Consider the following 27221-nt stretch of genomic DNA (forward strand, 5'->3'; position numbering starts at 1 on the left):
TCTGTCCTGTTCTGCAGAATTACCTTTGTGCTTTTATATCAGGTGAGGGACTGAGAATTAGGAGCTCTTCAATAATTTAGCTCTATTTATTAAAGATCTTAAACTAAGACAGACACATCTGAGATGGTTACTCTCCTGTTCCCTTCCCCAAGAATTCTTGTCTAATAAGGTCATAAGTCTGAAATCTTTAGTTGCCAAAATCTTTTCTTAGCTATATGTTTGCAACTGAAGATTGAAAGTAAAGGAAAACTGTAAAAGATGCCTCAATACGGGCCCACCATCTGCTTTGGTCGAGATTGGTCAAGGAAGGAAGACAGCTGAATAGACTTCAGTAATAAACTTGATAATTTAGGGAAAGCCTTCAGTAACTCAGGTATATTCCACACAACCAACACATATGCCACATATTCCCTCAACAATACAGAGCATATCCACCCTGCAATTTACTTACAATCAGCATTTAATAGTAATTAATTTAGAATACTTTTATTTGGAATACTTTGGTTTTCAAATAGTTTCCTTTAAAGGAAATACTGTGTGTCAGCTCTTCACTTGTAAAATACTGGGGTTGGCCCCTACAAAATGAGTCACCATTCTTTTCCAGTGGCTAGCAGATATCTGGTTTGGGTTTTTTTAATGAATGCAAAATATTTATGTAAGCTATTAAAATTGCAAAGCTAACCCAGTTATTCAAATCAAATTTGATCAAATTATTCAGCCTAAAAGAGGAAGTTTGGGAGATTTAACATTTGGAGTCCATGAGGTGATTGGAAATGTGCTGCACTGCATGCTGCAGCCAGATGACAGCTTTAAGTAAAGTAGATATTGTAAAACAACTGAATATTAAATTCACTGCTAATTTCCTTAAGAATATTAAAACCATAAAGAGGTTATGCATGGTGTGGTAATAAATGAAGCACTTCTGGGAAATGAGGCCTTGAACAAGCTCAGAGTACCCTGTGACCATGGCAAGCAAAAGATGAGCTCATCAATTGCATTATTAATTCATTTCTAAGAACACAGCTAGGCTCGTGTAAGACCTGAGAAAACAGCAGGAGCATTAATTTTGCAAACCAAAGTCTGCACTGTGCAACACAGCAGGCAAAATTCAGCTGCAAGAGAGTTAACTCTTACCTGCTACACACAAATCAATTACATAGAATTCTTTCAGCAGTATTGCAGCATGAAAGGCAGAATAGAATAGCTTAGCATAGGACAGAAGAGAATCAAGCTGGTTGGAAGAGACCTCCAAGCTCATCCAGTCCAGCCTAGCACCCAGCCCTAGACAGTCAACCAGACCATGGCACTAAGTGCCTCAGCCAGGCTTGGCTTGAACACCTCCAGGGACAGTGCTTCCACCACCTCCCTGGGCAGCCCATTCCAATGCCAGTCACTCTCTCTGTGAAGAACTTCCTCCTAACATCCAGCCTAGATTTTCCCTGGCACAATTTGAGACTGTGTCCCCTTGTTCTATTGCTGGTTGCCTGTGCCCCATCCAGGCTTGGCTTCAGCACCTTCAGGCACGGCAACTCCACCACCTCCCTGGGCAGCCCATTCCAATGCCAATCACTATCTCTGCCAACAACTTCCTCCTAACATCCAGCCTAGACCTCCCCTGGCACAGCTTGAGACTGTATCTCCTTGTTCTGTCACTGGTTGCCTGGCAGAAGAGCCCAACCCCAGCTGGCTGCAGCCTCCCTTCAGGGAGCTGTAGTCAGCACTGAGGTCACCCCCTTTTCTTTTAAATGTTTTGGGGTGGAAAAAAATAATTAAACAGTGAATCTGAAGTAAGAAAGTGTACAAACAGCTGTTAACAGAAAGCTGGTGGTAAATGCAGTTGAAGAAAGGATGTATGTTCTCCATGTAGTGGCTAAAGAATGTTCCTCTCTGTGTTGGAACTCCCTCACTTTTTGGTGTGGAAGATCTACCCTTCTGTCAGCACAGAACACGAGGCTCAGCTTTGTGGTGACAGCAGGACTGTGTGATACCATGCAGAGCATTTGCCCTATTTCCTCACATGCCTAGCAATTTGCTGGGAAGATAGAGACTTGTGAAATTAGTGGTTTAAGTATGTTTTTCATTTGTGAAACTTGCTTATTCATTTCAAATTTCACACCAGATATCTGGGAGAAGGAATTCCAGGAAGCATGTAAAGGCTGCAGGGGATGCCCAGGGACTTTGCAGATGTGACAGAGTAATCCATCATTTGGGCTGGGGAGCCAATTACAATTACTCTACAAGAACAGCCTTTCTGAAGGAAAAACACTGCAAGAAGTACTTGAAGAAGAAGGTCACCCTTTGGCTCTTCTCATGGGAAGCAGACAAAAAAAGAGTCTGGAAAAAGGCTGCTGTAAATTCCAGACTAACATGGCAATATGATACAAAAATACACTGGCAGCTTTCCAACTGCTACTTTCCACACAGGCTGTAAACTGTCATAAAGACAGCTTCATTGGCTCCCCTGTGCAGGAAAATCAATGAATATTGTAAGAGCAGTTTATTGAATGCGTGTCAAGGCTTCCTGGTTTTCCTCCAGTCGGAACACTTTATGCTATAAGAGAAAGCTATGATCGATGGCGCTTCAACGGATCCTAACTGTTCAAGGAGCTGAAAGCAAGTGAGACACCATGCATGCTTAAAAGCAGAGAAAGTCAGCTGGCCCAACCAAACCTCAGCCACATTGCTTAACTGAACAATGGAATGTTTTTAGTGTTGGAGAAAACTACTTCCCAGCAGATTTCTCTGGTAGAAATGACAGCTAGCCACAGTGAGATGCTCCTGGAAACAACTTCAGTGTCATCACCCTCAGCAGTGAGAGATGAACTGGCCTGAAATGTTTCAGTTCAGCCAGCTGTATACATCAGCACAGTATTTCTTGGAAGTCCACAGAATGTGAATGTTCAATATACAATTAACTTTTAGACATTAGTGTTCCAAAGAAAACAGTCCAGCTCCACTCTGAGGTAGCTGTGTCCAAGTCTGCAAGCAGAAAGAAATATTTAAACCTCAAAGTTTCAGCAGTCTGTGCCAGGAAAGACTTAAGACTTCAGAGTATGGTAACACTGTCCCAAGTGTCCTTGCTTTTCACCTCAGCTGGGAATAAACAGTTTACTGAAGTAACAGGAGGAGGTAGAACATTTGGCTTTGCCTTTGGGGATCAAAGGTACTCTCCACCTTTATCTAAGCTCTTCCTCCATCACTGAATCACACAAGAGAAGTACAGAGTAATTTAGGTTAAAAGAGATCTCAGGAGGTCATCTGTTCCCACAGCCCACCCACAGCAGGGCCAACTTTAATGTTGGATCAGGCTGTTCATAGAATGGCCTCCCAACACATCCAAGGACATTCAAAGACACAGCAACATCCGCAACTCCACTTTGCCAGTGGAGTTCCTTGCTAGGAAAGTGATGCAAGGAATAAAATGGATTATTCCTGTGCTGGGGTGGTGGTGTTGTGGTTGTGTTCTTTGGGTTTTGGTTTGTTTTCTTTTTAGGTGGGAGGTTTGATTTAGTTAAAAAATTCTAGCATGACAATAAATGCATCTCATTAGCTCAGTCTCATTCCTGTTACAAAGGAAATTACTGCTGATTGCTTTTCTCTGGCAGAGCTAACTTGAAACTATCTTATGCCATCATGTGTGAGCTTTGGTATAAATGCATTGCTTTTATATACCAGGAAATTCTATCCCTTTTTAATCTTTCCAGCCTTGATCAGCAAAAAAAAAAAAAAAAGAGAAGTGTGAAGTCTATGCTCATTAACCTACAAAACTGGTAATGAATGCAGATGAGACTAGCACAACTAACTTCCCTCACACCCCTTTGCAGAACTGTGCCTTCTGACACGACATAAAATTTCAGCAAACAAAATGAGGCAGACAATGGAATGCTGCACCTGTGAAAATCAAGGGGCAATTAAGTGGACTGTACTGAGGACATTGTCTATCAGCATCACCTCATGCTCTAAGAGTGTATTTCTGTGTTATATCATAGAATCACAGAATCAACCAGGTTGGAAGAGACTTCCAAGATCAAGTACTATTTTCAGTTATTAGCACTATGATAAAGAATGTATCGTGATAAAGAGGAAACAGAACTTACCTATTCATTTCTTCAAGGCAGTCTGTTGCAAAGTAGAAGCTCTTTATTTTAGGATGGCATGCTTTGAAGGCACTATAAAAGAAGCAGAAAGAATATAAACCCCACGTTCCTTTCAAGCAGTTTGTCCACAATGTGCAGGACTGACCATCTCTACAGTTCTTCAGGAGGTTGCAGGTTTCATAGGCACTTTGAATCTTTAGTCTCGAACTGCAAAGTTTAGTTTACAGAATGAAGTTCTGTGAGAAGTGCCAAGCTAAATTAGCAATTGCTGGAATAATTTCATCAGTGAATCATAACAGAGTTGGATTAGTTTTTGAAGTCTGCACTTGGTTTACTTGTGTAACTGGCACATTAGTTGTATGTTCTTGGCTATGCTGACTTGCAGCACTGAATAGCAGCGCTGGAGAGCAAGTCCTATGAGTAGCTGAGGGAATTGGGGTTGTTTAATTTGAAGGAAATCAGGTTCAGTGGAGGCCTTCCTCTCTACAACTCCCTGAAAGGAGGTTGCAGCAAGGTGGGCGTTAGTCCCTTCCCCCAAGCAGCAAGTGCCACGACCAGAGGAAATGGCCTCATGTTGTGCCAGGGGAGGTTGGGCATTAGGAACTATTTCTTCACTGAAAAGGTTGTCAAGCCCCAGAAGAGCCTCCCTAGGGAGGTGGTTGAATCATCACCCCAGAGCTGTTTAAAAGAGTTGTAGATATGTTGGTGCTGAGGAACACAGTTTAGCAGTGGACAGACATTGCTCTGTGCATTGCTAATACTCCTCCTTCCCCAGATGTCCCTTTTTTCACCAGTGTAATTTAGTTCTATTAGACTGATTTCATGAGACAAGGTCTAACTCTCACTTTATGTGAGCAACACAGACACCACTACATGGCACTGTGTTCAGACTACAGGCATGAGATAATTACCAGCTCAAAATCTTACTGCTCGAGTGATTATAGTTCACACCAAAATGCTTTCTATTAATGCTTTTCAGTGGTATAACCTCTAAGTCCTCCCTCAGCTGAGCAGGTATTTGAAAGCTGCTTGGCGTGATACTCAGGTTTCTTACAGCATTTTGGAGAGACTGTAATTAAAATGAGAACTGCTATCAAGGAGACCACAAACTGGAGCACTAACGACTATTATTTTGATGAGATGGCAAATGGCAAAAACCTCACACTGCCATTCATAACATTGGTGTTAAAATACTGACATTTAGATGGTAATTACCAGATGTAAGAATTAGATTAGGACTCATTACACATGGTGTTATGAAACACCTCTGATACAACCTTTCTACTATTAATAGCTTCAAAGCAAAGCAGGGTTTTATTAATTACTGTGATTTACTGCAGTTTCCAGAGACAAAAATGAAAGCTGAAGAGGCTTCAGCTGGGCACATATCAGGAACACAAATGCATACAGTAACGGGCTGTCCTAACAAGAGTTCTACGAAGAAGGGGATAAGAGCAGAGTTGTCTCTGAGAGCAGCTTCCTTTCTCCTGAGATTAGAGTGGAGTAAAGGGTAAGTTTACTTTTGCACAGAGGACCATCACAAAACATCTTAATTCCACAAGAGAAGACTCAAGAAGTATTTAAGGATTGTTTTGGCCTCTGGACAAATAATTTTACTTGCAGATCTCCATCTCTCTAGCTGCTTGTAGTTTGCAAATGAAGAGTAGATGGGAGCTGCTGGACAGGGAGGAAATGCTGATGCCCACTAGATGGCAAACGCTTGCCTAATGATACCTCCTGACTCCCCCTTATAATGCAACTACAACTGCCCGAGCAAAACGGATGAGAGCTGCTTGTGAATAAGAAACAAGAAAGAGTTTTGAACATGTCTTGCTGCACACACACACGAGTGGTACGTTACAGGTTGCTAATTACACAGCAGTTAACAAGTACTCTGCCACCTTACAGAAGCCCCTGACTGTACTTCTCTTTTAGTGCTCGAAATAGGAAGTAATCCCCAAGCAAACAGTCCTGCATCGCTCTGCTCTTTAAGCATGAGATGCTCTTTGCACAGATGTATGTTTTGCTGTGAAGTCAGTGCACTGGTTTCAGTTGGTCTGACTCTGTGCAACCATCTCCACTTTCCAGTGTTCCATTTGCCCAACTGTCTTCCAGTCCTGGGATTTAAGCATTGCCTTGCATTGGAGAGGATTACACGTGGATCTGAAGATTCTAATCCTCTTGATTAATCCTGTTAGAATATCACATGATGCAGTTTCTGCTTGTAAATAGGATTATTTTCCTAGACAGGAAATTTACATGCACAACAGCATTAAAATGGCAATATTGGGGTTTCAAAGTCAACCCTTTAAAAGTTAGAATGTGGCAGAACTTTAAAATGGCTCCACTGTGCTGTTGTGATGTGATGCAAACAAAATTCATGTACTTGAACATTTCATCCACACAAGAACTCTGCCTCAAAGAAGGCAGAGAGTGGACTTGCTAGAGATGAAGCAGGATTATACAACAGATACAGCTGCTTTCTGTAGGACTCCTGTCTTGGTTATTAGAGGATTTGTGTCATAAAACAGAAAGAGCAACAATCTTTTTCAAGGGTAAATCAGTTAAATGCTGCAGCTCTTCCTGCTTGTGCAAAGGATTTTTATGTGCTAAGTCACAGCAAAAAAAAAGTGATAATTGGTTACTACATGAATGTTCCTTAATACCTTTCTGTCTGGTATTCTGCTGATGGGGAATGCTTAGAGCTGCCCTAATGTCCTGTGCTGATACACATTTACACAGTCTGAAGAAAAGAGGACTTTGCTATTATGAAACAGATCCAAATTTTGTGTAAACTGTTAGTTTAAATGTTTTACAGTTCTGCTACTGGGCTGCAAGATGTGACAGCAAATCCATCTTCATCTGCCAGAAGTGTCACACAAATTATTGTTAGGGCAGCATTTAGCTACACTAGCATGAAGAACTGCAGAAAAGTCTTCAGGGGAATAACTCTACATAGAGAGAGAAGTATGAATAATGCCCAAGACTGTTACCTATATTTTCACCTTTGCTTTGTTTTGGAATGCCCAAGACTGGATGCAGCAATCTAGATCTGAAATGATGAATAAGGGAATAACCACTGCCTCCATCTATTGGCTGCACTCCAGCAAACACAGCCCAGGAAGCTGTGAGCCTTCTTTCCTGTGGGGGCCTGTGGGTGACTCAGGCTTGGTTTGCTTTCTGCTGAGACTTTGGAGTTCATTTCAGAATCAGCAATAAAAATTACAACCTTTGAGATATAACTTCATGTCTCCTACACCCTATCACTGACCTACAGAAGTCTGCCCAGCTTCCATATGAAGTGCCCAATGCTCTCAGAAATGTGCATTAATTATGCACAGAGAATTTCTGAAACTCCAGGCAAAGCAGTAGTTAGCAGTGATTAATTATGTACCTAGCTCCATTAAGCTTGTGGATCAGCTTCATCACGGGGCAGTATCTCTGCAAATAGCATGATATCCATGTCATGCCACATCACATGAACTGAAATCACCAAGATTTCTAAAGCAGTATGATCATTTTTAATCAAGAAGATGCAGGTCTTGCCAAAAAGCAGTGGAAAGTTTTTCAGTGTCAGTGCAAGAAACCTCCTCTTGCAGGGACAAGGTCGTTCTACATCCAAATATAGCCTGGAGACAGCTAAAACCAGTCTGAGATAATGCCATGATTTGTATAATCATCAGGGTACCTTTGTTAAATACGTTAGTGAGGCAAATCATCAAACCATACAGAATAATGCATCCAATTGCTATACATTCTTGTGAAAGCTGTCTTTAGGCTCTTTCATGCACTCTCCACTATAGACATCACGAGATTCTGTAAAACAGCAGCCACTATCTGACAGAACAGTGGAAAGGACAAATCTATTTGTTATTCTACTAAGATCCCAAATTCTTGTCTACAGTAAGGTTTGAACATTCCACATCTATGGTTCTGAAAGTAACAGAAATTTGAAAGGAAATCCAAAACTGAGTCTCAAAATGTTCTAAGCCTTGCTTAGAATCATAGAATCAACCAGGTTGGAAGGTCATCCAGTCCAAGCTATCACCCAGCCCTGTCCAATCAACCAGACCATGGCACTAAGTGCCCCATCCACTCTTTACTTGAACACCTCCAGGGACGGTGACTCCACCACCTCCCTGGGCAGCCTATTCCAATGGCAATCACTCTCTCTGCCAACAACTTCCTCCTAACATCCAGCCTATACCTTTTAGATGGCTTCAGGTGGCTGGAAGAAAACAAGCACTGTGATTTCTTTATTCACTTATATACTGAGCAGGCTTTTCAGGCAATTTTAGTTTAAACCCAAGTGAATCTATAAAAAGGTAAAAAAGGAAAGAACTGAGTTTCTTTCCTGTCCTTAATAACTCTCAAGGTAAAACTGCTTCACTAGCTTTTGCATTGCTGTTCAAATGAACTAAATCATATAGAACTAAGAACACCATGAGATTTATATTTTCAGACTTCAAGCCTGCAATGAATTTTAGGTCACATTCCAGCACCTACTAAAACTCCACTATTAAATGGAAAAGATATCTAAAAGTGGAAAGAAGTGAGAACTGATCTTGTAAAATCTGCCTTTCCTAGCTCTCTGAAGAGGAGGCAAGAAAATCTTAACTGAAATGTTTCCCTCTGGTCTAGTAGAGAGAATAATGAAGTGGGAGTTGGAACTTTTGTAGAACATGCTGGATCAAACCCTTGATTTCATTTCTGAGAGGAATAGAGTAGCATCAAACCACAGGAAGCCGTCCGAGGGCTTACCAGAACCATTAGCTGTTCAGTGGGATCAGGCAATAGCAATCCCGCTCAGTCCCTTCCTCAGTATGACAGCACAGAAGAGGAGGAGAGGGCAGTGCTTTAGGAGGGCACTTGCAGAGGCTGTGGGTTAGAGCTGTAATGCAAGCAGGGCCCTCCATCCACAGCACTGAGCAGAGCACTGGATTTACAAGCTCTGCAGTTTGCAGAGGTAAAGTAGTGTCAAATGTGTGGGGTTTACGATGGGGGAAATACCCAAATGATAGCACAGGAAGGAAAAAATCAAAGGGAGCTCAAGCTCAGTGAACAAAGAGAATACCATTAGGGTTATACTTTCACCCCTGGACTTACCTCTTTTTGAAAGCATTTGAAGCCTGAAGGAACTCAGTTTTCAGCAGTGTGCAAACTTGTAGTTAATCGGACTTTTCCCTGTGCATATACCCTACAGAAATGGTTCTCTGGGAAGTGTTCTGAGGAAGTGTGTTCTAATGCTTAGAGCAAAGCTCTGAAAGCTATTTCTAGCTGTGAACAATGACCTTCTGTTTGATCTTGGTTAATTCACTGAAATTTCTTAAGTGTTTTATATTCCAACAAAAGGGTATTGTTTTTCCTGCATTTTTGTTCGGTATCATTATTAATATCTGCTCATTCCTCAGAGGAATTTACAGTGCTCAGTTCAGGTTGAGTTTCTGTAGTGATACCCTCAGCTGAAAGGAGTAATAAATGCACAAATGCACCATCTTCTAATCACAGACAGGCAGCAGTGATACCTCCAGACAAGAGCAAACAAGTGAAGAGGCTTGATTTTCTGATGAGTATTCTCTATTGTGATTCATATCTCCATCGTTTGTATTGTGCATGTGTTCACAGTTGCAGGACTTGCATTCTGCAGGCTGAAACTGCATGTAATCATTGGAAAAGCACACCTGAAATCCAGGATGCTAGTTATAAATAGGAAAGCTTCAGCATGAGAGTATCTGTATTACTGTGCTATGTAGCTCCTCATGGCAGCGAGGTGAAAATCCAGATGCAGCATGCAGAAGAGGCATGCAGATAATTCAGGAGATAACAGCAAAGTGCCAGTCTCAAAGCATTGGAGCTGTTCTGTTTAACCTTGCTGTTGGACAGCTACAGCTTCCAAGCCCAACACTGCTTGCAAATAATTTCCAGTGAGTGTTTGTTATTAAATATGCCTTAAAGGGTGGCAAAGCTTAGCATATGCTTTTGACTGGGAGCATAACGTGGTAGGAGCAATATGCACATAAGCAGCAACACAATGTTCACTTTGCATATGGAATCTAAATATTTTAGGAGTTGAGAATAACATGATATTGGGTAAGTAAAGCTTCCTCCATAAAGGAGTAACTGGAGATTACATTCACCATCTCTTGCAATGCTATTTTAATGGCATCTCCTGTGAGAATCCTTTCTTGCATTTGTGATTCTTATCGAGATGACTGTACTGAACCCAGGAAAGTTTCTTCTCTTTGCTAATGTATCCATTAGCTTTTACTTCACTTACTTAAGCTGTAAGTGGTCTATCTGGAAAGCTGATCAGAGCTGCCCAATTCTTGCAAGAAAGTTTATGGAATTTATACTAAGTTGTATCTCTTATAATAAAGAGAAACACAAAAGCTTAAGCGGGGCTCATGTATTATTTACACATTCCAGTGGCTTTTGTGTAGCTTCTCTCTCTGGGCTTCACACATGTTCAGTACTACATGCAGGATACTTCCAAGAGCAATCCTTGAATTTACAACTGACACATTACTTACTGTTTTCGTCTGCATTCAATCGCTCTGTCTATCCTGAACTCAGGTAAACTAATGAACCCTTCTGCTTTTTCATCCTGTCAGGAGAGAAGAGAAAGTGATGGTGAGGAAGAACACGGAGAGAGAGAAGTGAGCAGTAGTCTCTTGGGCCTTACACTAAGAGCAACCACCCAATCAATTAAAATATTGAACAGATGTTCCCCATAATTTCTTTTCTCCTTTTAAAACATATTTACTTCCTCACACAACGTCAATAACATTTGTGAAGTAACTAAACTGACAGTTGCTTAAAGGAGATGCAGTGACCCTAACTCCATTTTGCTGCAGATTATAGGAAGCCTTTCAGCACCAAACACAGCACCTAAAACGGTACACAAGAAATGAAGAGCTGCAGAGAAGAATTCTTAGGTTCTTCATCAGATAGTCTACATTTTAGAAGTGTTTTGTGAATGCCTCCTTTTCAAGCCATGGTTGTGCAAACCACCTGCCCTGCTAATAATTATCTGAGGAAGTTCCTGCAGCGAGCTCACCAGCAATGAAACGGAGAAATAATAACTAGGAGGTATCTCTTGTCCCTTTGTGCTTCTTTTGAAGTGTTTACCAGGAAGACCAAGGAGACATATTAACACCAGTCAGACTTTTGGGAAGTATTAACAAGTGCACTATGAATTATGGCTCAGCTGCACACAACAGACTGAAAACCAGTGGGACACACAGTGACTACCACCTTGCATGCAACAGGGTCAAACAAACAAAACACACCACACCAAACCTGAAGGTCTTTAGCACCCACAGCCTGCAACAAGACTGCCAAAACAGCCAAAGGCAACTATCCACTAAAACTGTGGATAATTATACTGGTAAAATTGTCTTCTTGAAGAAAAGGGAAAACGTAGGGTACAGAATCAGTAATCAGAGCAGGCTGTGTGCAGACAGCTTAGATCAGGAGCTGAGGCTCAGTGTGTGCACATGGAAGACCAGCAGCTCAATCATTTTTGGCTACTCCCTCCATTATTTTTCCCCCATCTATGCAGATTGCACAAGCACAGCCCAGTGATTTTCAACAGCGTTTCGCCAAGAACAGCAGTTTACAGAGGAGAAAGCACAAATTCCAGACTCATTCAGCAAAAAGCAAAAGGCACATCTATATATGAATAACTGTCAGATAAAGAGATCTACAAATTCAGATTTTCACATCTGCTTCACATAATGCTTAGCTAACATTCATGGTTACACTGTCTGCATAGCCCCAGACATCTGAAACCAAGGAGAGCTGAGCGTGAACGCGGTGCTAGGCCAAATAAACACAGCCTGTGGAAAAGTATTAACTATCAATGTGTTTATTGCTTTAGGAGTGCCATGAACATCTGCTATTTTATGAAGCTTGGATGTGGACTTGGAAACAACAATTGCAATGGAATTGTTTCCAGGTAGAGTGACCCTGACCTGGCAATTAAAGTGGCAGTTCACTACCGTATGCCATCATGTGAAAAAATAGACTTTATTGGAAGAATTATAAAGCTTAGGCTGTAATTTGGGCTTTCTGCAAGCAGAGTGTACTTACATTCTGGTTTGTGTACCAGTACAAGGATGAATCCTTCAGAATGAACCAGTACTTTTTCCACTTCTGTGTGAAATAACCTTTGGCATCTTTTTTCTTCCACAGCCAACCTTCACAGTCTCCATGCCCCAAGTCTTTGCAGGAAATGCGTCTTCTGCTCCCACTGGTTAGAGAGCTCCCTAGGAAGGTGACAATAGTGTGAGACATCTCACTGAATGAGAGAGAGGAAGGACTGTGAAAGAACTCTTGTTCTCAGTCCAAAGACACTGGTAATTTTTAATGACAATTCAATCCAAAACCCTTCAAGTCAAAGCCCCTCCAGTTTCCAAATTCAGCAATGCACTGCAATTTTGTTATCAGCAAGAATACAAAGTTAAAAGGGGCCTGGTTTAAGCAATAGTTCATTGCATATCTATAGGGCTCCTTCCTGCAAGGGCTGCATTTTTATCTAAGATGGGCACCATAATTCCAAAGTGAAACTGCATTCATGGAGCCCTCAATCTGCAGCTCAAGACTGTGACACAATCTGTATACAGACTTAAACACTCTGTCCGTATGTCTTCTCTTTCTGCTTTTGGCTTTCCTTTTAACTAAGTTTTTATAGTCAGTATTTATAGTCAGTAAAAAAGAAAAAAAAATCATCCACTTCCATTAAAAAAATATGCACTTGCTTACATTTATCCTCTCCTGGATTTAAGTCAGCAACAAGATTTTACCCTGACTGCATCCTGTTTAAAGTCACTTCAGTAGGAAAAGATTTCCTTTGGTTGTTATTTCAATACGTTCTAACTGAAGGGCTTAAAAACTTAGTGTGCCCTGTAAACATTAGCAAGAGCAGAGTTTTTCCTAATGACAGAATCACCTTTCCTGAAAAAGAAATTTCCTTAAAATCTTAGACACTTCTCTGTGAAAAATCAAGTTTCTGTTGGTACCGAGGTGATGTTTGCCCTACAGCTACCAAACATTTAGATAACATCAACCTCCATCCTTTGTTCTGCCACACTCCACAAGGTGTCTTTAGAAGAAGATACTGTGCTGGGTCTGGGTCGGGTTTAGACTATTAAAAATGTACAATACAACAAAAAGACAGTTTTCACAGAAAGGAGACTAAACCAATAAGCAGCTCACTGGCAATGTATTTTCGCATGAATTTGTGCTGTAACTGTTTTTTTTTTCACATGTTCATTGTCTCAAGCAGACCATGAACAAAGGCAGCAGAAGGAAATGGCAAAACACACAGTTCCTTCTGCTTAAGCCAGAGGAAATTTTATCACCATCTCTAGCAAAATTACACCTTCTAACAGGTTTATTTGGTATTTTAATTTGGGGTTTTTAACTATCAAATTCAGAAATACTCGAATTAGGTTGAGCTTTGGCATTTGATCCAGATTGCTTATTATCAAAGAAGGGTAAATTTATAGGGAGGTAGGTGAGGCTTCATCCCTGGAGATACTCAAGCAGTCTCATTTTCTAGTTTCAGAATGCTAAGTAAGTTACCTTTTGACCATTTCCTGCTTTTTACCCTGAGGGAGGCGTAATGGAATGACTGTAAGAGAAAAAAACATCATGAAAAACCAGTGGTGCAGGCAATAGTGGTAACATGAAACAGCTGACATTTGCTACCATCTCCATGCTTATCTCAGCCTTAGGTCTTAGAGCATCATTTGTCACAGGGGCTGATTCTTACTACTGTTATCAATATAAACAACACAATGCTAGAGTGCAAACAGAAGGCCCATTCCCCTTAGCTATTAGTTACAGTTTGCAATAGAACAATTAAGGATTTTTTGCACGAATGGCTATGCAGCAGCTTGAAAACTGAGGATATCAACTCATAGAGATGACCTAACAAAAGGAGCTTAACTTGCAGTTTAAGTACAGACAAGATAGTTATATGGATATTCATTCAGAAAGAAATGTCTACCACAACCATTGTATAGCTAATGTGTAAAGTCCTGTGTTCCATCACGTCAGGAAGCAAGTCATGCTCTTTAACTGTTTCCAACCACAGGAAACAGTTTGCTAGATTGACAGAATAACTCTGAGGTGAAAATAATTAAGTCTTCATTTCTGTCTGCATTATAAAATTGTTATAGAATCTTAATTAAAAACTCCCAAAGTATTTAATTATTTAAAATCAAGGATATGACTCCAAAGATGGCAAGGATTTCCCTCATGGGTATAAATGCTGGGGGGGAAATTACAGGTCAACAGGAAGACGGAGCTGCTTGAGGGGTATCTGATGCTGCCATTGCCTGAGGGGTATCTGATGCTGCCATTGCCAGTAGAAAACCCAGCAGGCATCCACAGTGTGACACCCAGCAGATCCAGAGAAAGGGTAGCACAAAAAGGACCATCATTTTAATTGTCTTGGTTTTTCCTTTGTTACAGTGACCAGCTCAGTAGAGGGCCAAGAAGAAGGACATATCAGTCACAGATACTGACATATCTGGTGCTTTAAATAGTGACACCTACTAGACTACAGCTCTTTGTCAGAGATCATCTGGCTGCTTACTCTACCTTAGTGCAGCTTCTCACCATGTGGTCAAAAAGCAAACACATGCCACAAACCCCTCAGCAACAGCTGTGGTACAGTACATTAAATAAGTGTCATAACATGGAAGTTGATTAAATTTCACAAAATTAAAATTTCAAACACTTGAGGGTTAGAATTAAAATTAAGAAGAAGAATTAATATTTAGGATGACAAAAAAAAAAAAAAATCCACAGTTAAGCACTAGAGAAAAGCAAGAGCTGAAAACAGGACTCCAGTTATTGGGAGAAGCAAATTTGGAGTGAGAAGGGAGTGGCTTTGCACATGCACAGATCTGTCTGTAACCCTTCTGCAAGCTATCCAGTTTACAGGGTGGAACAGCATCAACATGTTCCAGTGAGTGAGGAAAATCAGCCATTCTTGGCGTCTGAGAGAGCTGGTTCAGAGAGCAGCAGCTTCCCGTGCTCTGTTATCTCAGCCTGTGCTCCCAGCCAGTCACAGCATATGGATGCTTCACAAAACTGCTGTAATTCTGACAGGTGACATAACCTGATAGCTGCAAATTTATCTTCTTGTTTTGAGCACCAGAGAAGACAAAGATAAATGTTTGCAAACAAAAGTAAGTCTAGGAAGAAGTATTAAAGGTGTTCAGCAACACTGATATATTGCAAGCCACTGCAGCAGCATTGGTCAGTCGTGTTGTGTCAGCTGGAGTTCTGAGGTGACTGTGACTGAAACAATCTGTTGTGTGTTCCTTTTTCTACATCAAAATGCAGACAGAGCAAATGTCTGTTTCTGAAAAGGAGATCACCAAATCTGTCCACAATTTGGGCTAAACCCAATAAAAATAGGAAGAAATGAAAGCCTATAGTTAAATTACTGTTTTCATATGTGTTAACACCTAGAGAAGATTAAGAAAAATGGCACAACTGGAGGGTGAAGGGAGTAGCATACCCACCAGAAACTGCTGTGCATCATGCAGTAGGAAAGTTTAAAAACTCATGAAAAGAGAAGCACAACAAATCATGGAGAGCTGAAAAGACCAGATCTTCTGAAAACTAGGATAGTCTTGCTATGCTGGGTTTATGCACACATACAATGCTTTCAAAGCAAGAAAGCTAACCAAAGAGAACCAAAGCTAACTTGGTTAGAAGGGCTTGTAGTCTTTGAAACTGGAGCAGGGTAGATTTAGGTTGGACATTAGGAAGAAGTTCTTTGCAAAGAGAGTGGTGAAATACTGGAATAGCCTGCCCAGGGATGTGGTTGAAGCCCTGTCCCTGGAGACATTCAAGTTCAGACTTAATATGGCCCTGGGCAGCCTGACTGAGTTGCCATCCCTGAAAGTGTTCAAGAAAAGACTGGATGAGGCACTTAGGGCTAGGTGCTGGACTGGATGAGCTTGGAGGTCTCTTCCAACCTGGTTGATTCTATGATTCTATGACAAGATGCACTTTGAGAATCCTTTCCAACCCAGTGCAACCTGTGAATCCAATGCCTTGGGATCATTACTTCATTAGCTCTACTAACACATGAAATGCAGCATTAATACTCTGAGACATAAAGGCCCCTCTATATAATTAACTTTGTGGTAAACACTGTATGGAAACCATCAGAACTAACAACTTCAAAATGACTCAGAATTGCTATGGGAAGCAAATGATGAGAACATGCTGTGGTTGTCAGCATTTATGTCCTCATCTCTAAACCACAACACAAAGTAGAGTGTTAAACAAACTCATGCACTCCCACCCCAGGCCAGAGAGAGGCACGTCATGGAAAGGAAAAAAAGATAGGATTGAATCTGTGCTACATGAGGCTAAATCAACATATTCCCAGTGCAGTAGTAGGAGGTTTGTCACAGAATTGCCAAATGAGAAGTTATGCTGTGTTCAAAAGATGCCCTGGAGAGCAGAGGTTCAGTCACCTGTCAGGCTGAAAAGAACCAAGCTATTATGGAAAACTGATTGCAGGTACCTCTGCTGTTTTGAACCTTTGGATCTTGAAAGGAAAACCATTGACAAGTTGCAGATCGAGCCATCAGTGCATTCGGCAGCAAAGCACATGGCAGAGCACACAGCACCCCACATGTTAGGTGGTTTGCAGTGCCAGGATCCCAGCAACAGCCGCAGGTCCAAGTGTTTCCCAGTGGAGGCAGCAGGCAAGGTAGGGACTGGCAGACCTGGGAGTGTGTGTGACCAGGACTGCAGTTCCCACAGGCTGCAGAAAATGCATTCATACATCTACTATGGCTGCTAGGTTTTAGCTTCACATTGCAAATATCTGGGAGCCACAACAACAACTCACTAAGTCAGAATGAAGGCACTCTGTAAATGGAGGCTCTGTTGTTTGTCCTTTGCATGAAATACTTGCAAAATACTAAATAATCAAACAATGTCTGTATAGACCTTGAAAATTGGTCCCACGAGAAGCCTTTGGAAATCTTAATCTATCTTCCTGTCAAGACAGTCAGTTTTACAATGGTTTGGTTTTTACTTTCAGGGCAACCTGCCTTCCACAGGTTCCTTACAACCTCGATGCTTTCTGACTCTCCTGCCAACTAAAAGTACCACATTTCTGAACATGTAAATTATTCCTAGCTTTTCATTTTCAGATGTTTTGTAAAACAGTCACATTTCAAGGCCTGTGACATTTTAAGCATCCTCTCAAAAACTGACATTGAACTCTTGGGGATTTCTTTGTTTTCTTAAAGTACATTAATAAACTATTACCTTCCTCATGGATGTGCTTCCCTGATGGTCAATGGCAGAACTTGCATATCTAGGACAGAGAGAAAGAAAGATGTCATGTAACTACAGGGGAAAAAAAAAGTCATCTGGGAATATTTTGTTCTGATTCAGCCATGGCTTGAAAATACTCAAACTTGATCAGCTAAGATTCAAAAGCAACCAATACAATTCCTGCCTCTTAGGAACTACAGCATTAGGACACCTAAATCATTGCTCCTTTGGTGAATTCCTTTCAGCATCAACATTTGACACAGGTACAGAAAACTCCTAGTGTCCAGGTAAAAAAATGGGAAAGAATAGTTATAAACAGGGAAAATAAAGGTAGAAAAGTAGCATTTTTTGCCTGAAGAGAAATTCAGCATTGTAAAATGTAACAGCTTGCAGATATATGTACTTGAACTGTAGTTTAGGAAAGACTCATACGTGTTCCATGGTTTGCACAGTGGGTTCCTTCCTGTGTCATCACAGAATCAAATCAAGGATAACCCAAACTGATTGTACATGTCTTCCTTTCAGTTACTTCTTGAGTATCTTAGTACTAGCAATATGTAAGCACATGCATAAACACCCAGCCATTAATAAGTATACAACTGTCAGATCTGACATGACTGTCAGATGTGTTTGCCATGCACAGAGAAAGTCCAGGGTCTTCTTTTGTTCTGTTCTTTCCCCACCACTTCCATGTTTGTATTCTGGAAGCACTGAACACCAGGAAATTCATACAGATCACATCTATTTAGCATTCAATTAGAAAATATAGACAGTCAGAATAAAGAGTAATATTTTTGCAGTACTGATTAACTAAGAGTGTTTTTTTGGCTGGACAAGGAGTACAAGAGCTATACTCACTATGGGAAAGAAGTGTGGTGACCATTTTCTACTGGCCCACAAACCTTCCTGATGTGGAAAGATTAGAAAGTCTTAGCAGAAAAAAGAACACCAAGTAAGGTTGACCAATGTAACTCCTATGTAGGCTCCAAGTGCAGCTATGGCTTAGTCTTTGAAACATCAATGCTCCCATTACAGAGAAACGTCAAAGAGGATAAAAGGAAACTGAAAGAAAATTCATTCAGCTCACTCCGAGGGCAACACCATGGAAGGTTATGAACTCAGGAGTGTTCTGAGAGTAGTAAAGATGTAGTAAATATTCAATGACTCCTTGAATAAAGGGGCTGTGTAAATGATAGCAAACCAGTAGCTTCTTTGTGTTGAGCCTTCATTCATTAGCACAGAAGTACTCGACTCTGCAGCGAAGAACTCCACAAGAGTCTGCTGCAGGATGTGATGGATACAAAAGGTTTACACAGACTTTAAAGTGCAAATGTACTGTCTGTGGTGCACCTGAGCTTTCTCCTGTAGTTCTGTAAAGGCTAAAGAACAAAGCAGGGAAGGATCACCAGAGGCCTTTCCTTATACAATTACAAACAGTGTCGGCCACTGGTGGAAACAGGACACTGGATCAGGGTCAACTTTGTGTGTCTAAGAATTTCTGTTCTAGACCAGACAATTTCCCCTGAGGTTTTTGAAAGTAAGAAAAAAAGAGAAGTGGAAATACCTTAGAACTATGAATGATTTTGTGTATGCCATGTAAAAAAAGGACTGCAAGAATGGGAAAGCAATTGAGGGGGAAAATTCAAAAGGAATAAAAAGCCTGTGGACGTTTTAAATGTGTACCAAATCCTGCCTCAAGTCGGCGAGAGAGGAAGCAGCATTTTCTCATTTGATGACTTCCACTGTTAGGAGAAATCAAATTTGCCAGCAGAAACAACTGCTCATTGTCAGCTAAAAGAAGCTATTGGTCCAGAGCTGAGGGAAATTTCCAGAGTGCAGTGAAAAGATGGGATGCAGAACGTTGAAGTTAGAATCATAGAAGCTAACAGGCAAGACTCAGAAGTTCCAAGCTGGCTGCAGATTATGAGGATTGAAAGAAACAGCCGAAAACCAAAAAAGTTCAGTGTACAGCATTTGGTAAAGGAAGGGACAGAAGCCCCCAGTGCTGCAAGGCAGATTTTGTCATTAGTGCTCCATTTCTGTCTGCCCAAGAGAATGCCATAAATGTGCTCCAGTTCTGCTGGGCATTGCCCCCCTGATTTCTGGTCTGTTTCTTTAGTCACGGCTTTGACCCATCTGGAAAGTGTCTGTTTCAATGCTTCCATCCTTTCTCTCAGCCAATACACAAGATGAATAATACATCTGTGGCTTTATCTCTAAAGTCCATAGTCAAATTTTATTTGCTTCCATGCAAAACCAATAATGTGTCACCTTACAGCAACCACAGACTTAACAGGAAAAATACTGTACAGTTATAAAAGCAGCCTGCAGTCAAGCTTGTGGAAGCTTCAAAAGTTGGCATCTTATGAAAGGTTCTAGTGTACAGTGAGCTTAAGTTTTTATTTGGGAATTGATTTCAACTGTCTGCTTCTGGATTTGGGGGTCTGGGGAGTTGTGGGTTTTATTTGGTTTGGTGGTTGTTTTGCTTATTTGTTTGTCTGTCAAATACCCCTCCCCAAATCTAATAATTTCTCAGGCATGCAGACCTCCAGATCACAGAAGAAGAAACACTGATCTGTTCTGCTCTGCAGACAAGTAAATTATCTGTGTGAAAGTGACAGAACCAATTAATGAAGACATAGAGGAACTCTAGAATGTTGTCTATTCTGCTTGATATACTCTGTGTCATATTTGGTTGAGTTATTCCTCACCTTTCTTTTTTTGGGAAAAGAGTTGTTACCCAAGAGGAAGGGAAAGGAATGAGTGGGAGGAGGTGCCATGTGCAGTGATACAGGTATAATGAGCTAGGCTGATATTTCAGGCAGTTGATCATCTACTATATAAGAAGAGATGTTCTCTTGTTCATGTATAACATTGCTTTTGAAACAAACTGCAGAATCTAGACAAACAGTCCCTTATTAGTAACTTATGGCAAGTTAAAAACACTATAACAAATGAGTTACTTCAGGATGTTTGCAGAAGCATGATTAGAATCAACCAGGTTGGAAGAGACCTCCAAGATCATCCAGTCATTGCCTAATATGACATAAAAAAGGCAAAATATTAAGCAAATAACTGCAGAACTCTACAGTAGATTAATTTTTTGTAATAAAGTTCATTCTACAATACTCATTCTACCATACAGTGTTGGTCACTAATAATTTCTTTCATTTGTATTCATTCAACCAAACAGGAGAGTCCAAGCTTATCTTTTGACTATTCCAATTTGTGATCCATTTTCAATCTATAAAAGTTTCCAGTAGGTTAAAAAAAAAAGAAGATTATTTGCCAGAATTTACTCCTAGAACAGAGGTAATTTGGTGTAAGTTACTTTGTGTTCTGTCATGGCACAGCATGCTCTGAGCATTCTGACTGGGACCTGTGTGAAATGCCCAAGTTGATGCACAGGCCATAGGCTATTTTGAGGACTTTTCTTGCCAGTCCTCTGGAGGATGGCTCCTGGCTCTTAAGGAAGTGTAGGAGCTCAAGTGCAAAGCACAGATGATTGAGAAATAATTTCAAAGCTGTTGGTTCAAGAGCTCTGGACAGCAGTGAAGCCTACATTTGAAGATACAATGCTAGTTCCTGCTGCCACCTGGATACTATCACCCTGCTCTTATCCACTTGGCAAATACTTGGGAGATGTGAATTTCTAGATGCAAGAGGCATGCACAGCTCTCTTCCATCTTCATGTTTAGCATTCTGAATTACTTCAAGTGTAATCTTGTTGCAGATTTGGGTCAAGGACACCACAGTATCTTCACTGAAAGAGTGGTTAAGCCCTGGAACTGGATGCTCAAAGAAGTGCTGGAATCACTGTCCCTGGAAGCATTCCAAAAATGTGTAGATGTGGAGTTGAGGGACATGGTTTAGTGATGGACTTGGCAGGGCTGGGTTAGCAGCTGGACTCTATCATCTTGGAGGTCTTTTCCAATCTTTATGATTCTAAGATTCTGTGATAATTAACTTGAGGAAAATTCAGCACATTAGAAAACAGCATTTGTGCAGAAAGCTGCTGTAGGCCTCGAGTGAAATTTCCTTGTGGCTGGCTCACGTATGCAGCAACTTGGAACTATCTACCTGGTCACAAGAATGCATTTTTAACCACTTTGCAAGGGTTCATGATTTAAGTTTATGTTATTAGAAACTCCATAGCTTGTGTAAAATATTCCCATCACAAGTAGTAAAATCTCACTGCAAATTAATTATTGAGCATTTTGTAGTGAGTTTGAAATCCCTCCTCAGTTTAATGCTGGCTCAGCCACAGGCTATTACTTGACACTTCAGTAATTGGCAGCTGGCTCAGATGCCTTTCTTCTGCAGTCACTGCAGCACAGGTGTAGCTGCACATGCAAAGTTGGCAAAACAATGCCAAGACTAATAGGTATTTTCAAAATGTTTATCTCTTCTTACTTCTCCAGCATTTATCATTATTAAACATTAAATAATTTCCAAAGCCTGCCACCATGGACATGATTCAAGCAATTGGTGAGCATCAACATTTGCAGAGATAAATTGTGTTATGCAAAAAGAACCTAAGCAGCATCTTCATGTGGAAACTAAGTGCAAGTTTTCATAAACCCTGTTTTATCCACTAGCAGTTGTACAATGGGTGACTGATAAAATTCTTTTCTGCCTTCTTTTTCCCCAGCAGACCTGTGTGGTTGGCTTAGCTGAGCCTTCAAATCCAAGGTCTCTGTAATGATGTTCCAGTTACATTTTGCATGCACATCTTGAATCCACCCATGTCAAGGTTTGCTATTGCTAGCAAAAAAAAATCTCCCAAAGCGAAAAGAAGATCAAAGAACATAGTGAACCCTGCTAAGCAGATAGTCAGATACTTGTCTGCAAAGAAGCTGCAGCAGTGACTACATGTTAGATACCCTTTACTCCTTTCATCTGTGAAACAAAAATGAACAGGGCAAGCTGCTTGTGGTGGAAAGGAAGCATTTTGTAGATGCGTAGACTGATAGAAGGGTTTAGGCTGGAAGCGACCTTGGAGATCATTTAGTTCCAACTCCCCTGTGATGGGCAAGGACACCTTCCACTAGTCCAGGTTGCATTTAATTTAGCTTGCCTCCCTAAAAACCTCTGAGCACTCACACATTTAGTGATTCCACCTCCAACTGTAGCATGTCATTTCCTAAATCATGCCACCTGCTCAGAAGTGAGCAGTCACAACTTGCCTGTGGCTGCCCTACTTTTCTAACCACACGAGTGCTTCAAAGTGGAGCTCAGATTTCTGCATTGGTCAGAGAGGAGCAGAATTTAACGTGAGAAAGGACAGTGTCTTATCATGAGGGGTGTGGGTGCTCTGAACTGATGGTGACAGTCCAGCCCTCTGCATAATACTGGGCCAAATACCTGATGTAGATGTGCCAAAGTGTTTGGAAGAAACCAGAGTTGTAATACAGGAACAGCTAGTGTTTACTCTGCTCGAGGCTAGGAGAAAGGCTGCTAGACTTGCTTTACAGTTTCCCCATCTGATGAGTTAAAAAACCTCAGCTATTCATAGCAACACTCTGTAGTCTTGTATTTCCCACATAACTCCTAGTGCTCTTGCTGTATCTTCCCTGCAGCACACAGTACATTCTACCACATGCAAGGAATGTCTTCTTTTCAAGCTCTTTCTTAAACGAAAGATGCAATCATATCATGGAAAGCCAATAGCCAACTGCACAGTCAATGAAGACAATGCTCTTTACCCAAATAGCTGAATCTATTCAGGCAGCTTGTCTCCAGTTCCCCACACAGTCAGCTATATGGGCTAAAACTCTGAAATGGTTTTGGGTTGGTTTAAGCTGCCAAAAAGAGGGTTATTAGGAACAAGAAGATATCATTCTGCCACTTTAAAAATATTTTGGAACATATTGAAAAGATATAATATGGTCAGGTTTTGGACCTGAAGTTGAAAATGCGTGGGAGAAGGATTAGGAAAGGGAGAGTCATTCTATAAAAGGACATAAAAGAACAGCCTTCTGCTAGAGTATAAAAGAATAGCCTTTTGCTATGAAAGTCTGCCAAAATTTCATCAAGTCATATGTCCCTGGAAAATATCTCTTGGCAGATGCCCAGCAGAGACTTGTGTCCTGTCCGCCAAGGATGTTCCATCTGGATTGTAACGTCCCTGCCAAACTGAGCATGTGCAAGCCGCTCAAAATAATTAGACATGCTTTACTCTAGGAAGAGCAAAATTCCTTGTGGTTGCAACAAACTCTTGAGGATAGAGAAGGAAGGAAAAAAGAGTGGCAAGTATGACTCTTTGAAGGGAGGTGTCTGTGAGTTCTTTTTGTTGGAGAAAGTAGGGTAGGAAGGACCTGAGGGAAGGAGCAGCCATACTGGAATAAAGAAGGTGAGAAAAGGGAGCAACAGAAAGCAAGGAGAAACAAGTGTGAGAGGGAAGCAAGACAACAGCACTTGGTGTGAAATAGTTGGGAGACTAAGTGAAAAAAAGTAAATGCATCAGATTTAGAGAAAATTCAAAGTTCTGAGAACTTCAATGTAAATGGCAAAGGCAAAAGGTGAAATTCAACTGTTACTTACAAAGTGTCTGAGGATGATGCTTTTCCCTCCCTGCCTTGTACAACATGGGGGCTGCTTCTGCTCTGAACTCTAACTGCTAAGGAGGACTACTTTTATTGTAAAAGGAAGAATCTGTGTTTAGCTGAGGTGTGTCTGATGAGGTAATGGACTCTGATAGTGGTGGCAATGGAGACACAAGACTGTCTGTTACGAGATTTAGTTGAATTTTAGCCTGTAAAAAGTTATTCAAACTCATTTTGACCTCAAATCCATCTGTGAGGACAGTGCTACTCAGTTTAACTCAGTGCCATTTTGACATGCACAGCACCCTACAGCTGGGGAAACCACTAAATTCCTACCATTACAGCTGCCTTTGAAATGAACATGGTGCTTATACACATACAGAGGTAAAAACACAGACAGTCCTGAAAAACCAGGTACAAGGTGTGCAACAATGAGAAGGGTTGTACCTCAGAGTTAAAGCTGCAAAGTGGCATTTATACCACTGAAGAAACCCACCACTGATTGCAAATCCTTTGGACTGATGAAAACATTCTAAATGTAGTTAACTATTTTACATTCTGTGCATGGTTTAGCTTCTTAAGTAGGCTTAGGCCATATAGAGGATGAAAAACATGTAAAAAAGATTATTTCCCCCTCTGAACAGATTCTAGTTAAACTTAACTGTGAGGTACTACAATACCCAAGTGTCTTTTACGTAAAACTTACTCTTTTAATATGACTTATTGGATGCAACTACAATATGAACATACTTCAGCAGATCTACTGCAAAGGAAAGCAAGACAAAAATCACTGCTGTATTCATTAGATTTGGTTAACTGAATTCCAACACGAGGGGCAAACTGAACTTCCCATTATTAGCAAATCTGAGCAGCAGCTCAGTGCACACTGAATTAGCATGTAGGTGCTCTGCCTGCTATTCAAAAGAAAAAGTCTATCCAGCCACACATTCTGCTTTTCAGCCTCAGGGTGTTGCTGAGATCCTAAATTTCAAAAGGAAAACCAACCAAACAAACAGGATGTAGGAAAACATCTACTGCTGTGGGTAGGATTACTTTCCCCTCCCCACAGTGATCTTTAGTAAACATACATGTGAAATGTATTTTCAGCCCTTGCAATCCATATTTATATCAGATGTTAGGACATTTAGTGAAGGATGTTAATGACAATATCCCTAGAGCCTGATAATTTCTTCCTTAAATATTGGCAATAAAATGTCTACAAAAAAAGAAGTAAATCCCATTCACAGCAAGATGATGAACATATTAAAGCACAGAAGAACAGAAGTAATTACCTTTCAGTATCTCCACTGACGGTGTCCCCTGCTCTCTGTAGAAGAAAAAGAAACAGCATTAAGCAGGATGAAAGACTTCCTTGGTGCACTCATCGTCATGGTATCTGCAGTGAAAAAGTCACAGAAGCAAACCACAGTAGTCTGTAACTCTGAGGAAAAGGAAATGGAACATTCATCTCATTTTCTAGCTAAATGTTATTTCACAGTGAAGATCACGTTTAAAGCAACTGGCATCTGCACTTAGAGAGGAGCTGCAGCTGCTGTAGAGTTGTGAAAAAAGCTCTTTAAAATAAGTAAGGAGTAAAAAACTTTGTTAGAGTGTCAATGTTGGCAACAAGTTAGTATTTGAAAGAGAGTTGAAGTGTAAAGGAGTAATTCTGTAATATAAACTACAGCATTTCAGAAGAACAAACCATCAGCAAAACATTCTAACACATCTGCCTTACCTAGCTTTGCACAATTGGATTTACTGCACTGGATATTACTCTGAGGTTGGGCACTGAACTTCTCTTTTAGCAGTAATTCAGAATTAAAAATCAAATCCTCAAACTGGTTTTGTTACTTTAAACCAAGCTTTCTGACAGAGAAGTTTCCCCACAGTTTCTCACTCTGAAATTACAAAAATGCTTTAAAATGGAAGTTTCTCTTTTGTTGTTATTGCAGAACTCTGCACTGGAAAATTCTTGGACTGTAAGCTTTCTGAAACACCAAACAGGAACCAGGTATAATGCTTCTTCCCCAGTACTCAGCACTGGTCAGGCCACACCTGGAGTACTGTGTCCAGTTCTGGGCCCCTCAATTCAAGAGAGATGTTGAGGTGCTGGAAGGTGTCCAGAGAAGGGCAACAAAGCTGGTGAAGGGCCTGGAACACAAACCCTATGAGGAGAGGCTGAGGGAGCTGGGGGTGCACAGCCTGGAGAACAGGAGGCTCAGGGGTCACCTCATTGCTGTCTACAACTACCTGAAGGGAGGCTGTAGCCAGGTGGGGTTGGTCTCTTCTCCCAGGCAACCAGCAACAGAACAAGGGGACACAGTCTCAAGTTGTGCCGGGGAAGTATAGGCTGGATGTCAGGAGGAAGTTGTTGGAATGGGCTGCCCAGGGAGGTGGTGGCGTCACCTTCCCTGGAGGTGTTCAAGAAGAGACTGGATGAGGCACTTGGTGCCATGGTCTAGTTGACTGGATAGGGCTGGGTGCTAGGTTGGCCTGGATGATCTTGGAGGTCTCTTCCAACCTGGTTAATTCTATGATTCTATGCTTGTGTTTTAACCTCACTACTTCAGGCTCAGAAGAGGCTTCAGAGAACAACTGCAAAGCTGAAATGCAGACTGCAGATGTAAGAGGCAGGAAGTCTGCTGGGGCTGTTTAACCACACGGGCTCTAACACAGATACACTCTAACAGCATTTCTGAGAAAGCTTTACAACGTTCAGAGGACAAGCATGCACTTTGCTGCCTTCCACCCTCACATCTCTCCCTGGCGTACCCATACACAGCATCATTTATCATCTTTGACCATGCTATTTCTACTATAGGTAATAGATCATTTGCCACTTGAAGCAGGCAAAAAATCCCTAGGTGATCAAGTTACCCTGGTGATAATTAATAAGTTTGGAGGGGATTGATGATACCACAGTAATACTAAAATATCTCAGGAGGCTTGTTTGTCATTTCCTTCCTTGTAATAGAACTACTTATCTGACCTGAGATCAGAAAGACATTTCCCCCACAGCAGGACCATGTAGATCTACATAACTACTTTCCCTTCTCTCTTCTCTTAACCATTCCTGTTATCTAAAGCAATCTTTGTATCCAAAGGAGAATCAACCTGCCACAGGAACATGGGAAACAGTAGGATTGTTGATTCCCAGATTATTACAGACTGTATAAAGTAAAAAATGGGTCATTAAATCAATACATGAAGTTTCATAGTGATCACTGTTGGAGTCACCTAAAATATCACCTATGGC

At 41.0% G+C, this 27221-nt stretch overlaps 1 protein-coding gene across 1 annotated transcript in view; it reads right to left on the bottom strand.

Annotated features, from left to right (window-relative positions):
* Positions 1 to 27221, bottom strand: part of LOC135183770 (connector enhancer of kinase suppressor of ras 2-like) — a 212135-nt gene that overhangs the window by 13203 nt on the left and 171711 nt on the right. The window contains exons 14-19 of the mRNA XM_064158971.1: positions 25255 to 25289; positions 17409 to 17457; positions 13683 to 13731; positions 12189 to 12364; positions 10628 to 10701; positions 4098 to 4169 (exon numbers count right to left, since the gene is read on the bottom strand). Coding sequence (XP_064015041.1) covers positions 4098 to 4169; positions 10628 to 10701; positions 12189 to 12364; positions 13683 to 13731; positions 17409 to 17457; positions 25255 to 25289 — 455 coding nt within the window. The remainder of the gene's footprint in view (positions 1 to 4097; positions 4170 to 10627; positions 10702 to 12188; positions 12365 to 13682; positions 13732 to 17408; positions 17458 to 25254; positions 25290 to 27221) is intronic.

Source organism: Pogoniulus pusillus, chromosome 19, assembly GCF_015220805.1.
Source record: "Pogoniulus pusillus isolate bPogPus1 chromosome 19, bPogPus1.pri, whole genome shotgun sequence".
NCBI classification, from domain to species: domain Eukaryota; kingdom Metazoa; phylum Chordata; class Aves; order Piciformes; family Lybiidae; genus Pogoniulus; species Pogoniulus pusillus.